Source organism: Aptenodytes patagonicus, chromosome W (genome assembly GCF_965638725.1).
Source record: "Aptenodytes patagonicus chromosome W, bAptPat1.pri.cur, whole genome shotgun sequence".
Classification (NCBI taxonomy): Eukaryota; Metazoa; Chordata; class Aves; order Sphenisciformes; family Spheniscidae; genus Aptenodytes; species Aptenodytes patagonicus.
This window is the reverse complement of record NC_134981.1, coordinates 35,064,596-35,077,561: the sequence shown is the minus strand read 5'-3', so window position 1 is coordinate 35,077,561 and position 12,966 is coordinate 35,064,596. Positions and strand designations below refer to the sequence as shown.

The 12,966-nt window shown below is 43.3% G+C and overlaps 1 protein-coding gene across 1 annotated transcript in view; it reads left to right on the top strand.

Annotated features, from left to right (window-relative positions):
• LOC143172045 (importin-11-like) overlaps nt 1-12,301 on the top strand; it is a 206,043-nt gene extending 193,742 nt beyond the window's left edge. Inside the window, exon 31 of the mRNA XM_076361261.1 lies at nt 11,775-12,301. Coding sequence (XP_076217376.1) covers nt 11,775-11,939 — 165 coding nt within the window. The 3' untranslated portion in view covers nt 11,940-12,301. The remainder of the gene's footprint in view (nt 1-11,774) is intronic.
• The last annotated feature ends 665 nt before the right edge of the window (nt 12,302-12,966 follow it).

The following is a 12,966-nucleotide window of genomic DNA, read 5'->3' as shown; positions in this document are numbered from 1 at the left end:
CTTGCCCTGCCCGGACTGGCCCCAGGGATACTGCATGAACTATCTCCTGTTTAATTTCTTCAAAAGCTTGTCATTGCTCAGGGCCCCATTTGAAATCGTTCTTCTTCCGGGTCACTTGATAGAGAGGGTTTACAATCAGACTGTAATTTGGAACATGCATTCTCCAAAAACCCACGACGCCTAAGAAAGCTTGTGTTTCCTTTTTGCTAGTTGGTGGAGACATGGCTGTTATTTTGTTGATCACATCCATTGGGATCTGACGACGTCCATCTTGCCATTTTATTCCTAAAAACTGGATCTCCTGTGCAGGTCCCTTGACCATCCTTTATTTTATGGCAAACCCGGCCTTCAGCAGGATTTGGACTATTTCCTTCCCTTTCTCAAAAACTTCTCCTGCTGTGTTGCCCCACACGATGATGTCATCAATGTATTGCAGGTGTTCTGGAGCCTCACCCTGTTCTAGTGCAGTCTGGATCAGTCCATGGCAAATGGTGGGGCTTTGTTTCCACCCCTGGGGCAGTCGGTTCCAGGTGTACTGTACGCCCCTCCAAGTGAAAGCAAACTGTGGCCTGCACTCCGCTGCCAAAGGGATTGAGAAAAATGCATTAGCAATATCAATTGTGGCATACCACTTGGCTGCCTTTGACTCCAGTTCGTATTGAAGTTCTAGCATTTCTGGCACGGCAGCACTCAGCGGTGGCGTGACTTCATTTAGGCCACGATAGTCTACTGTCAGTCTCCACTCTCCATTAGACTTCTGCACTGGCCATATGGGACTGTTAAAGGGTGAGCGAGTCTTGCTGATCACTCCTTGGCTCTCCAGTTGACGAATCAGCTCATGAATGGGAATCAAGGAGTCTCGGTTGGTGCGATATTGCCGCCGGTGCACCGTGGTGGTAGCGATTGGCACCTGTTGGTCTTCGACCCTCAGCAACCCCACAACAGAGGGGTCCTCCGAGAGACCAGGCAAGGTGTACAGCTGTTTAATTTCCTCCATCTCCAAGGCAGCTATACCAAAAGCCCACCGGTACCCTTTTGGGTCCTTGAAATACCCTCTCCTGAGGTAGTCTATGCCAAGGATGCACGGAGCCTCTGGGCCAGTCACAATGGGGTGCTTCTGCCACCCATTCCCAGTTAGGCTCACTTCGGCTTCCAATACAGTTAGCTGTTGGGATCCCCCCGTCACCCCAGAAATACAGATGGGTTCTGCCCCCTTATAGCTTGATGGCATTAGGGTACACTGTGCACCGGTGTCCACTAGAGCCTTATACTCCTGTGGGTCTGATGTGCCAGGCCACCGAATCCACACAGTCCAGTAAACCCGGTTGTCCATTTCCTCCCCCTGGCTGGAGGCAGGGCCCCTCTAGTCCTCATCACAGTACTCATTTCTCATTTCTTGTACGTACGAGTCAGAAGTTTCTTCATTAACATCAGGAGTAAGATCAGCCCTTCTACTCTGTCTGGGGAACTGCCCGCTGGAAACTGGAGCAGCAATTTTCCTGGAAGAACCCCCTTTCTGTGGTTGTTTTCCCTTGCAGTTCACGTACCCGTGCCCCTAGGGCTGCAGTAGGTTTTCCATCCCACTTCCTCATGTCCTCTCCGTGGTCACGCAGGTAAAACCATAGGGTGCCCCGTGGTGTGTACCCCTTATACTGTCTCTCTCGAGCAAAAGAACGCTGACTCCTAATAGCCAAGATATTGGTCCGTACAGGTGAGGAGTAGGACCTATCCTCTCTGAGTTTCTGGAACTCCCAGGACAGTTTCTCCACAGCCGAGACGAAGGAAGATGAGAGACTTTCTTTGTATTGCCGGAGTTGACTAGCCAATTCATCCACCGTTTGTTCCTCCCACCTTTCCAGGTCATCACTGCCAATGAATTGGCATATGACGATGGTGAGCTCCTTATAAACTTCTGCCACATGGGTCGCGTGCACTTGACTTCGTCTGGATCTTTGGATAGTTGTTCATTGTTCAGGTCATCATAAATCACCTCCAGCACAGCTCATTCTCTCAGGAACTGGATACCCTTCTCCATGGTGGCCCATTTGCTTGGGCGACATATGACATCTTCCTTGAAGGGATACCTTTCCTTCACGCTTGACAAGAGTCGCCTCCAAAGGCTGAGGATACGTGTCCCTTTTCCAATTACTTTGTCAATGCCCCCTTCCCTAGAAAGGGATCCCAGCTGCTTGGCTTCCCTACCCTCTAATTCCAGGCTACTGGCCCCATTATCCCAGCATCGGAGCAGCCAGGTGACAATATGCTCGCCTGGACGGCGGCTGAAATCTTTTCGTATATCTCGCAGCTCACTCAGGGATAGAGATCGGGTGGTCACTGCCTCATTTATGAGTTCTTCCTCTTCTTCCTCCCTGATCAGCGGCTGTCTCTCCTCCCGTTCTCGTGATGGCCCTTCTCCAGGGTAGTCGTACAGTTCTTCCTCCGCTTCCCTTTTAGAAGAAGCTTCTTCCTCCCTTACTAAACGAGCTGACTTTCACTTCCAAGATTTCTTCTTGTGTACAGGGGCGACTGATACCGGCACAGGCTGGTTCTTTGGTTCAGCCACAGGGCGTATCGCTGGGGTCTGAGTGGCCGCAGTGCATGTCACCGGAGTCTGAGTGGCCGCAGGGCCTGTCGCCAGGGTTGGAGTGGCTGCAGGGCGTGTTGCTCGGGTCTGAGTGGCCGCAGTGCGTGTCGTTTTACTGTCAGAGCCAGAGACCTTCTCTTCCCTTTGAGGGCACTGAATGGTGTTGAACAGGGCTCGGTAGGCATGGGCCAGGCCCCAGCACGTTGCAATGATCTGCATCTCTCTGGAGTTGCAAGGGTGACAGCATACTGTTTCCAAATATTCTACTAACTTTTCAGGATTCTGCACTTGCTCAGGGGTGAAGTTCCAAAACACTGGGGGTGCCCATTGGCCTAGGTACTTGCCCATCTTGTCCCACACACCCTGCCACTCATAACTATTCGGCTTTGGGGCAGATCTCTGGATGATATTCTTAAATTGCTTACCAACTTTAGACAAAACCGAAACAATATTCCCAAGAAGTATTAATAGAAGTATCTTAACTGCCCAAGGATGTTCAAAATATTGAAAAGTTACTGTAATGAAGGAGGAAACATCATAGAAGGTAGTGACACTGCCATTCTGTATTTCCTCTGTAAAAAAACTCTCAGAAAAGTTACAGCAACTGCTAGTTGTCTCCATGAAATGGTATCCGTGGTACAGTAACGGCTTCATTGTGAAGTTTACATACCACACTAACGTCAAGGTCAATGTTCTAAAAACAAACCTCACAAGCGAGACATCACTATTCACTGCAGACCACAGCAAACTGCAAAACCCAACACCAATCTTTAACATGTACAGCAGGAAAAAGAGCACGATGCAGATTAGACAAATCAATATCGAGAACAGAGCAACCAACATTGTGACCCACAACTGTTAACAGATATATATTCCTTAATACGCTCTGGTTAATCTGTTATTATCTCAACCCTTCGTGCCCCACGTTGGGCGCCAAAAAGGACTGTCGTGGTTTAACCTCAGTCGGCAACTGAACACCACGCAGCTGCTCGCTCACTCCTTCCCCCCCCTGCCCCCGGTGGGATGGGGGAGAGAATTGGAAGAGTAGAAGTGAGAAAAACTCGTGGGTTGAGATAAAAACAGTTTAATAATTAAAATAAAATGATAATAATAATAATATGATAATAATAATAATATGATAATGATAATACTACACAAAGCAAGTGATGCACAGTGTAATTGCTCACCACCCACCAACCGATGCCCAGCCAGTCCCCGAGCAGCGGTCCCCCCGGCCAGCTTTCCCCAGTTTATGTACTGAGCATGACGTCACATGGTATGGAATGTCCCTTTGGCCAGTTTGGCTGTGCCCCCTCCCAGCTTCTTGTGCACCTCCAGCCTTCTCAGTCGGTAGAGCATGGAAAACTAAGAAGTCCTTGGCTAGCGTAAGCATTACCTAGCAACAACTAAAACATCGGTGTGTTATCAACTTTGTTCTCATCCTAAATCCAAAACACAGCACTGTACCAGCTACTAGGAAGGAAATTAACTCTATCCCTGCCGAAACCAGGACACAGGGGGAAAAGGATTTTCGCTCATGAATTGGCAGGGACCATTGAGAGGGCTTTAAACTAGGTTTGAAGCGGGAAGGGAATAAAACCAGGCTCACTAGAGTTGAGGCTAGGGGTAGCATGCCAATGCTGGAGGCGAAATCGATAGCCCAGCTCAAGTGCATCTACACCAATGCACGCAGCATGGGCGGCAAACAGGAGGAGCTGGAAGCCATTGTGCAGCGGGAGAGATATGACTTAGTCGCCATCACAGAGACATGGTGGGGTGACTCTCATGATTGGAGTGCTGCAATGGATGGCTATAGACTCTTCAGAAGGGACAGGCGAGGAAGGAGACGCGGTGGGGTGGCTCTGTATGTTAGGGAGTGTTTCGATTGTCTAGAGCTCAACGATTGTGATGATGATACGGTCGAGTGTTTATGGGTAAGGATGAGGGGGAAGGCCAACGAGGCAGATATCCTGCTGGGAGTCTGTTATAGACCACCCAACCACGATGAAGAGGCGGATGAAGCGTTCTACAAGCGGCTGGCAGAAGTCTCTCAATTGCTAGCCCTTGTTCTCGTGGGGGACTTCAACTTCCCGGACGTCTGCTGGAAATCCAACACGGCAGAGAGGAAGCAGTCTAGGAGGTTCCTGGAGTGTGTGGAAGACACCTTCCTGACACAGCTGGTAAGTGAGCCTACCAGGGGAGGTGCCTCGCTCGACCTGCTGTTTACAAACAGAGAAGGACTGGTGGGAGATGTGGTGGTCGGAGGCCGTCTTGGGCTTAGCGACCATGAAATGGTGGAATTCTCGATTCTTGGTGAAGTAAGGAGGGGGGCCAGCAAAACCGCAACCATGGACTTCCGGAGGGCGGACTTTGGCCTGTTCAGGATGCTGGTTGAGAGAGTCCCTTGGGAGACAGTCCTGAAGGGCAAAGGGGTCCAGGAAGACTGGACGATCTTCAAGAAGGAAGTCTTAAAGGCGCAGGAGCAGGCTGTCCCTGTACACCGTAAGAAGAACGGGCAGGGAAGATGACCGGCCTGGCTGAACGGGGAGCTCTTGCTGGGACTCAGGAAAAAAAGGAGAGTTTACCACTTGTGGAAGAAGGGGCAGGCGACTCAAGAAGAGTACAGGGATCTCGTTAGGTCGTGCAGAGAGGAAATGAGAAAGGCAAAAGCCCAGCTAGAATGCAATCTGGCTGCTGTCGTTAGAGACAACAAAAAATGTTTTTACAAATATATTAATGACAAGAAGAGAGCCAAGGAGAATCTCCATCCTTTATTGGATGCGGGGGGTAACATTGTCACCGAGGATGAGGAAAAGGCTGAGGTACTCAATGCCTTCTTTGCCTCAGTCTTTAACAGGCAGACCAGTTATCCTCAGGGTACTCGGCCCCCTGAGCTGGAAGACAGGGATGGCGAGTAGGATGAACCCCCCATAATCCAAGAGGAAGCAGTCAATGACCTGCTACGCCACCTGGATGCTCACAAGTCTATGGGGCCGGATGGGATCCACCCGAGAGTGCTGAGGGAGCTGGCGGAGGTGCTCACCAAGCCGCTCCCCATCATTTATCAGCAGTCCTGGTTAACGGGGGAGGTCCCGGACGACTGGAGGCTTGCCAATGTGACGCCCATCTACAAGAAGGGCCGGAAGGAGGATCCGGGGAACTACAGGCCTGTCAGCCTGACCTCGGTGCCGGGGAAGATTATGGAGCGGTTCATCTTGAGGGCGCTCACAAGGCATGTGCGGGACAACCAGGGGATCAGGCCCAGCCAGCACGGGTTCATGAGAGGCAGGTCCTGCTTGACCAACCTGATCTCCTTCTATGACCAGGTGACCCACCTAGTGGATGAGGGAAAGGCTGTGGATGTGGTCTACCTGGACTTCAGTAAGGCCTTTGACACTGTCTCCCACAGCATTCTCCTAGAGAAGCTGGCGGCTCACGGCTTAGACAGGTGTACTCTGCGCTGGGTCAAAAACTGGCTGGACGGCCAGGCCCAAAGAGTTGTGGTGAATGGAGTTCAATCCAGTTGGCGGCCGGTCACGAGCGGTGTTCCCCAGGGTTCAGTTTTGGGGCCGGTCTTGTTCAATATCTTTATCAATGATCTGGATGAGGGGATTGAGTGCACCCTCAGGAAGTTTGCAGGCGACACCAAGTTGGGCGGGAGTGTTGATCTGCTGGAGGGTAGGAAGGCTCTGCAGAGGGACCTGGACAGGCTGGATCGATGGGCCGAGGCCAACTGTATGGGATTCAACAAGGCCAAGTGCTGGGTCCTGCACTTCGGCCACAACAACCCCATGCAATGCTACAGGCTTGGGGAAGAGTGGCTGGAAAGCTGACTGGCGGAAAATGACCTGGGGGTGCTGGTTGACAGCCGGCTGAACGTGAGCCAGCAGTGTGCCCAGGCGGCCAAGAAGGCCAATGGCATCCTGGCCTGTATCAGAAATAGTGTGGCCAGCAGGAGTAGGGAAGTGATCGTGCCCCTGTACTCGGCCCTGGTGAGGCCGCACCTCTAATACTGTGTTCAGTTTTGGGCCCCTCACTACAAGAAGGACGTCGAGGTGCTGGAGCGTGTCCAGAGAAGGGCAACGAAGCTGGTGAGGGGTCTGGAGAACAAGTCTTATGAGGAGCGGCTGAGGGAACTGGGACTGTTTAGCCTGGAGAAGAGGAGGCTGAGGGGAGACCTCATTGCGCTCTACAACTACCTGAAAGGAGGTTGTAGTGAGGTGGGTGTCGGTCTCTTCTCCCAAGTAACTAGCGATAGGACGAGAGGAAATGGCCTCAAGTTGCGCCAGGGGAGGTTTAGATTGGATGTGAGGAAAAATTTCTTTACTGAAAGAGTGGTTAAACATTGGAACAGGCTGCCCAGGGAAGTGGTTGAGTCACCATCCCTGGAGGTATTTAAAAGACATGTAGATGAGGCACTTAGGGACATGGTTTAGTGGACATGGTGGTGTTGGGTTGACCGTTGGACTCGATGATCTTAGAGGTCTTTTCCAACCTTAATGATTCTATGATTCTATGATAATTGTATATTGGAAACAGTTTAATTTCTGACAGTAGTGTTGTTTAAAAATGTTGAGGAAAGAGGTCCACCTAACAAATACTTGTTTCAAGTAACTGATAATTCTGCAGAATGCCATTGATGCTGGCAAGCGGAGGGATGGGAAATGGTTGTTCTCTAAAACCTGTGTACTGCTTTTCTCCTTCAAACTGCTGTTTACAACCAGTGAGTTGGAAGATTTGTTTCTTCACTCCAGCCGCATGGTAGGCACCTGTGTCCAGGTTCAAGATCAATTTGTAAAGTAGCTGGGTAAAAAAGCTAGTCGAATCAAGTTTTCACTGAACAGCTTAAAGCACATTTCAGTAACGCCAAGCTTCTGTTTTCTGTGTTTAGCTGTTTTGGCTAAGAAGCTGTTAGAATTTTCTAGTTTGTTTGGTTTTGGTGGTTTGTTTGGTTTGGTTTGGTTTTTGGTGGTTTTTTTTGTTTTGTTTTGTTTTTTTTAACTGCAAAATGTGTGTTTTGCTCTTCTCGGAATCAGGAGCATTTCAATCAAAAAACCTCTGGCCACACGGCTAGGAACTCAGCATACATACTTACATATAAAAAGATGGTCCCTGACCACCCAGTGTTTACAGACTATGTAGCCATTGTTAATACTGATATGGTTGTGTTCTGTGCTGGAATGATGTTGGATGATCAGCGCTTAGCAAGCTGGAGACTCAATTTTCAAGAGGATGATTTTTTCCTCCAAAAAGCAAATAGAATAGTCTGAAAACATCTTAAGGGTCTTCTCTTAAACCAGATACTATTTTAATTTTGTCATATTGAAAATACAGTGAATAAAGAACAGTGCTTACTGTTCTTCCAAACTGATGATTTTGCTTGCTTATTTAGCTAAGACTGCAGCTGATTGTCTAATATTGTTGACAAACTAATTATACCAAACTATTTCATTTTTTTGTTAGTTCTGAATACAAGTTCCAAAAATGTAGAGTGAAAGGAAAGCAAATTTATTATTTTTGCAGGAAACTCGAAATATTTTTGACATGACTACCTGAATGAAATCAAAGTAGTGTATTAATGCCTTAATTAAGTCTGAAGATTCTAAGTCCCATTTGGCTTAGAGATACTAGATGCTGCTTCTAGCAGCATGCATTAATTGTATTACAAAATTCCCTACTGGCTTACAGTGCTGCTGCTTTGAACTGTGAGGGATGGGTTTATGCTTGTTGCAATAAACTGAACAGTTTTGTACAATTTCTCACTTGTCCTGATAGAATATATGTTGGTAAATATCCATCAGAAATGTTTCAGTTACTTTCCTATCTAATGGAAAGACTACATATAAAGTTGACTAGCTTCACTGAAGTTTTGTGAAAAAGAAAATGTGAAATTAGAATACTGAAATCAGTATAATTATGTATCAGTGTTGTAGTGCATACGGTAACCTGTTCCTATAACTCTCTGCATTGTGCAAATCTAGCAGCTAAGTTAGGAATAAAAAAGATTAACTTTGAATTCTGTAATATTAAGTTTTGGTTATTTTTTCAGGATTACTTACTTTTCAGTAGTATTGCAGAGATGATTCAGAGGATTATTTGGAAACCCATTGTCACCTGACATGAGGCAGGTGCTAGAGGGATAGCACCTCTAAGAGATGCTAGAGAGCATATCTATAATTATTATTATAAGAGATGCTAGAGAGAGCTCAGTCTTGAAGTTCCAGCAAGCTTTGCAAATAAGCAAGGATTCAAACCCTTTTTTTTTTCAAAACAGTACAGCACTTTTGTTCATAATTTGAAAACCACCGTTTGGGTGCTAGAACAGCATTACATGCATAGTTGTATTCTAGTAGCTTGTTAAAATTAGGAAAAAAATTGGACAAAGTTAAGGCTTATTAGTGAACATTGACATATAAGAAATATGAGAGGTTTGTTTACCATTGACTTGAAGTGTTTCCTTTTATTTTCTTTTTTCTTTTTTAGATATCAGGGGAATAAACTTTGTAATATGAAATTACTAATTAGATGAATTTGTCTTGGTAGAGTAGAAAGAAAAATTACTTGAACTTGATATTTTTAAGGCAAATTCTGACTTCCCTTTCTAATACTGAGTACTTTAACTTAAACAAGGGTTTATAGTAGGGTCACATAAGTCATACAGTTAACTAAATATGTAGATTAATTGGTTTGTGGGTAAAAAGGTTGTTGAAGAATGGCTTTTTGGAGGTGTTTCCCAAGGTGACTTTGTAATGCATGCTGCTGTATCAGGGTCACAAGTATGAGAACACTTGTCTATGGCAATTTTAATACCTGTTTTTCTGTGCAAAATTCCCTACAGTCATTTTATACATGACTGTTTAGAGCTATGAACTTACTGAAACTAACTAATTAGAAATGTGTTATATGTCCCAAATTACAATTGTCGGTTAACAAATGCAAATTGTTCAGAAACTGGTAGTTTCTTTGCTTGGCAAGACAATCTTTTTTTTTACCCTGTAGATTGTGCTAACACTGTTACAAAAGGATATCACTAACATTGGCAAATCTTGATTACAGTAGCTGTGGTTTAGAAATTGTTAGAGTATTTCAATTTGAAAAGTCTGTTAATATTTTAGAGACCAGATTACATTTACTGAGAAGAATTACTATAGAATACTAAACTATTATTGCAATTAGTCCCCTTTTCAAAAGAGTGTAATGTTAGGAATAAGTAATAAAAAGATCATATCTTACCTTTGAAATGTAAAATAGCTGGATAGTAGAAAATGGTGAAGGATCAAAGGCTAAGAAGCCAATATTAGGAATACTGAGGGAATGATTGAGATTTACAGTATGAAAGGTGAGGTGACCATAATAAGAAAGAAGAACTTGCAGGCACTGATAGAAGATGCTAAGAAGCAGCCTGCTTATTCACTGGAGTTGTTCATAAGAAATAAGACTTTAACTTATCTTTTGTGGTAATTACAATGTTTTTGGATGTTTTACTCTTTCTTTGTCTTATATTTATGTGGTTGTTTCAATCAGTATTCCCCCGTTTTGTGAATAATATTGTTTAATAAATAAGTAAATATTCTTAAGGTTTAGTGTCTTCCACTATATATTAAAATTCAAATATTTCTTTTTTTGTATCATGCCAAAATGGAAAGGATTCTCTTCATGTTTTATTGTAGTTTTTTATCTCAAAGTATGCATCATTATGGCATGTATAAATTAGTTATGAATGTGCAATTTTTTTTTTTTTAAAGAAACTTTTTATTAGAAGATTCATCCATGAATGTTAGAAAAATGACACAGCTCATTTGGTGAGAATGACCTAAGCTTACTACTACTACAAAAAAATGAATACTCTGGTTCAGGCAGTAGCCCATCTATGCTCTTATTGATGATGTGTCTATGTTCAAACTCATTTGTCAGGCCAGGTAGTTTATTAAATAAGCATACTTCCTATATTGCATTCCCATTTGATATAAACTCCATGTGATACTAATTGTATCCCATAGCTTCTGATCAGAGAAGAATTAAATGCCTTATTTCCTAGTTCTGATTCAACTCAACAAGGGAATTTGATCAAAAAATGTACGTTACTGAAATTTAATGGGATCAACTGTATCCATTGTCTACAGGAAAATCCTCTGTACTTTTCACTTTGAGTTTTTACATGGTGGCTGATAAGATAATGCTGTAATAATGCAGCAAACTTACACCATAAATTGTATGAAATAAGAATGAGAGGGAATAAAGAAAGAACAGTTGTGCAAGTTTAATATGCCTCACTTTGGCAAGAACAGTATAGCAGGGTATTACGAGCTCAGAAGTGTCTCCTATTTCAGTGGGCTTTGAGATCTAGCATTATATTTTGTTTCCTGACCTTCCAGCATAAATAGTAGTGTTGTTTAGTTTTGATACTAAGATGAGCAGAAGATCATGGGTCTGCAGTAATTTCATGTTTATTTCAACATCTTCCTTCTTTATGATGCTGCAAGCTCCAGGTGTCCTCACCTCCCATCCCCCTTCATCCAGCCTGGTGGGCTGAAGGACAAATGCTGCGTAACTATCCATGTCCTTAGCCTGCCCATACCTCTCTTCTGATTTTAAAATTATGAATAGGCCCTCTGTCAATGTAGGCCTTTCATTTACCTCTTTTTGCTTTTATTAAGAAGCAGTTAATATGTGGAAAATAGAGAGCAATACTCTTTCCCTCCCTGCCCAAAAGTGTGTCTATTCTTTATGCATATGGACAATTTATTTTAGCTGTTGTTTGTCATATAAATCTAAAACAGTTCAATTTTTTTGTTTTGTTTCCTTACTAATAAAATCTAACTGACCATAGTTCATGCCATCTCTAAAGTGCTTATTGTGGTAACATCCGATGTGTTTCTTAGACGTCATGGAAAACTCTTTCAGCAGTAATTAACAAAGCAGCTTTGAAATTGTTTTATCTTATAGAAGGGTGAAATCTTACAGCAGACTGGGTCCATGATTTGAGACTGTTTCAAATAGTTTTAAACTGACATTTGTGTTTGATGATAATTAATTTGATCTTTGCTTTACAGGAGTTTTTCCTCTTGTTTCTCAAGTACAAAGAAAAGCAGATTTCTTTCTTGGGCTGAGGTTATAAAAGAGATGAGTAAGTCACAGAGTATTTTTTTAGTGCATTATTATATTTTTTTCTCTTATATGTTTTCCACAGCTTGCACTGAAGGACCCTGTACACACTGTGTCATTGCAGCAGTTCATCTATGAGAAGCTAAAGGCACAGCAGGAATTACTGGGAGAACAAGGTTTTCATGAACTTATGGAAACCGTGGATACAGAAATAGTTGCACAGCTACAAGAATTTTTACAAGGCTTCTAAATGAGCAGAAACAAGATTTTGTATGCCCAATTTCCCTTTCAAAAAATATGAAAAAACTCTAGCCTTCCCTCTTGTATGGAAGAGCCTAATGAAAGCTGAAAATAACTTGTGTTAAAAAATAAGGAGCAGAATGGGTTTTTTGGTTTTTTTTTTTCTTGCTGTAAGGTTGAAAGAATAAATGTAAATTGACTCCTGGCTAGAGTTTACAAACTTGTTTCATGAGTGTGTAATTTTTCTGTGTATGAAGAATGATAGATTGCATGAGGAAATATGTTTATTAATTTTTTTGCTTCCTCTGCTGTTAATAGAAAAAGGAAGGTTTTTTGATTCCACATTGAGAAGTGGAAGCTGATTTTGGAGATTGATTTTTTTTTTTTTATGCAATAGTAACATCTTAATTTCTCTGCCTTATACTTAATTGCTAGTGACAACATTTTTCAGCAGCTGCTTAAGTAGGGAACTGTTTCAGCAGTAAACAGATTTTCATTGAATTTTGTTAAACATTGTATGTGCACATAAACCTATGTATGTCTAAGACTCCCAAGCTTAAGAAGTTGAACACCACTTTTTCCTTTCAAAATAAAAAACTACAAAATGTGAATTCTCTCTCAAGCTGATAGGGTTTGAGTGTACTGTAGGTATTTAAGCTATCAGTCTTAGTCGGAGTGGGTTCTATGATATATTTAGCATTGTTGAGTAGTGTCCTTTTCATAAGATTAAGGACATCACAAATTACTGAGGACATTTGATTTTTAGAGCAGACCCTGTAGGATGTAGTGAGGATAGTAGACTTAAGAAAAAAATGAAGTAGACTTAAGAAAAATGATGGAGAAATCTTGAAGATAGTTGGTGATTCAAAGGCAGTGTTTTTCCATTCCTTCTATTCCTCAAGAGAGAAAAAATGCTGAGGGGAAGGGGAACAAGGAGAAACCTATTTTTTTTTTCTAGTTCTCTTATGATGACAGACTTTTTAAGTGGAGTATCAAAATGCACAGTATGATTTCTCCATAGATATCTGTGCGCAGCA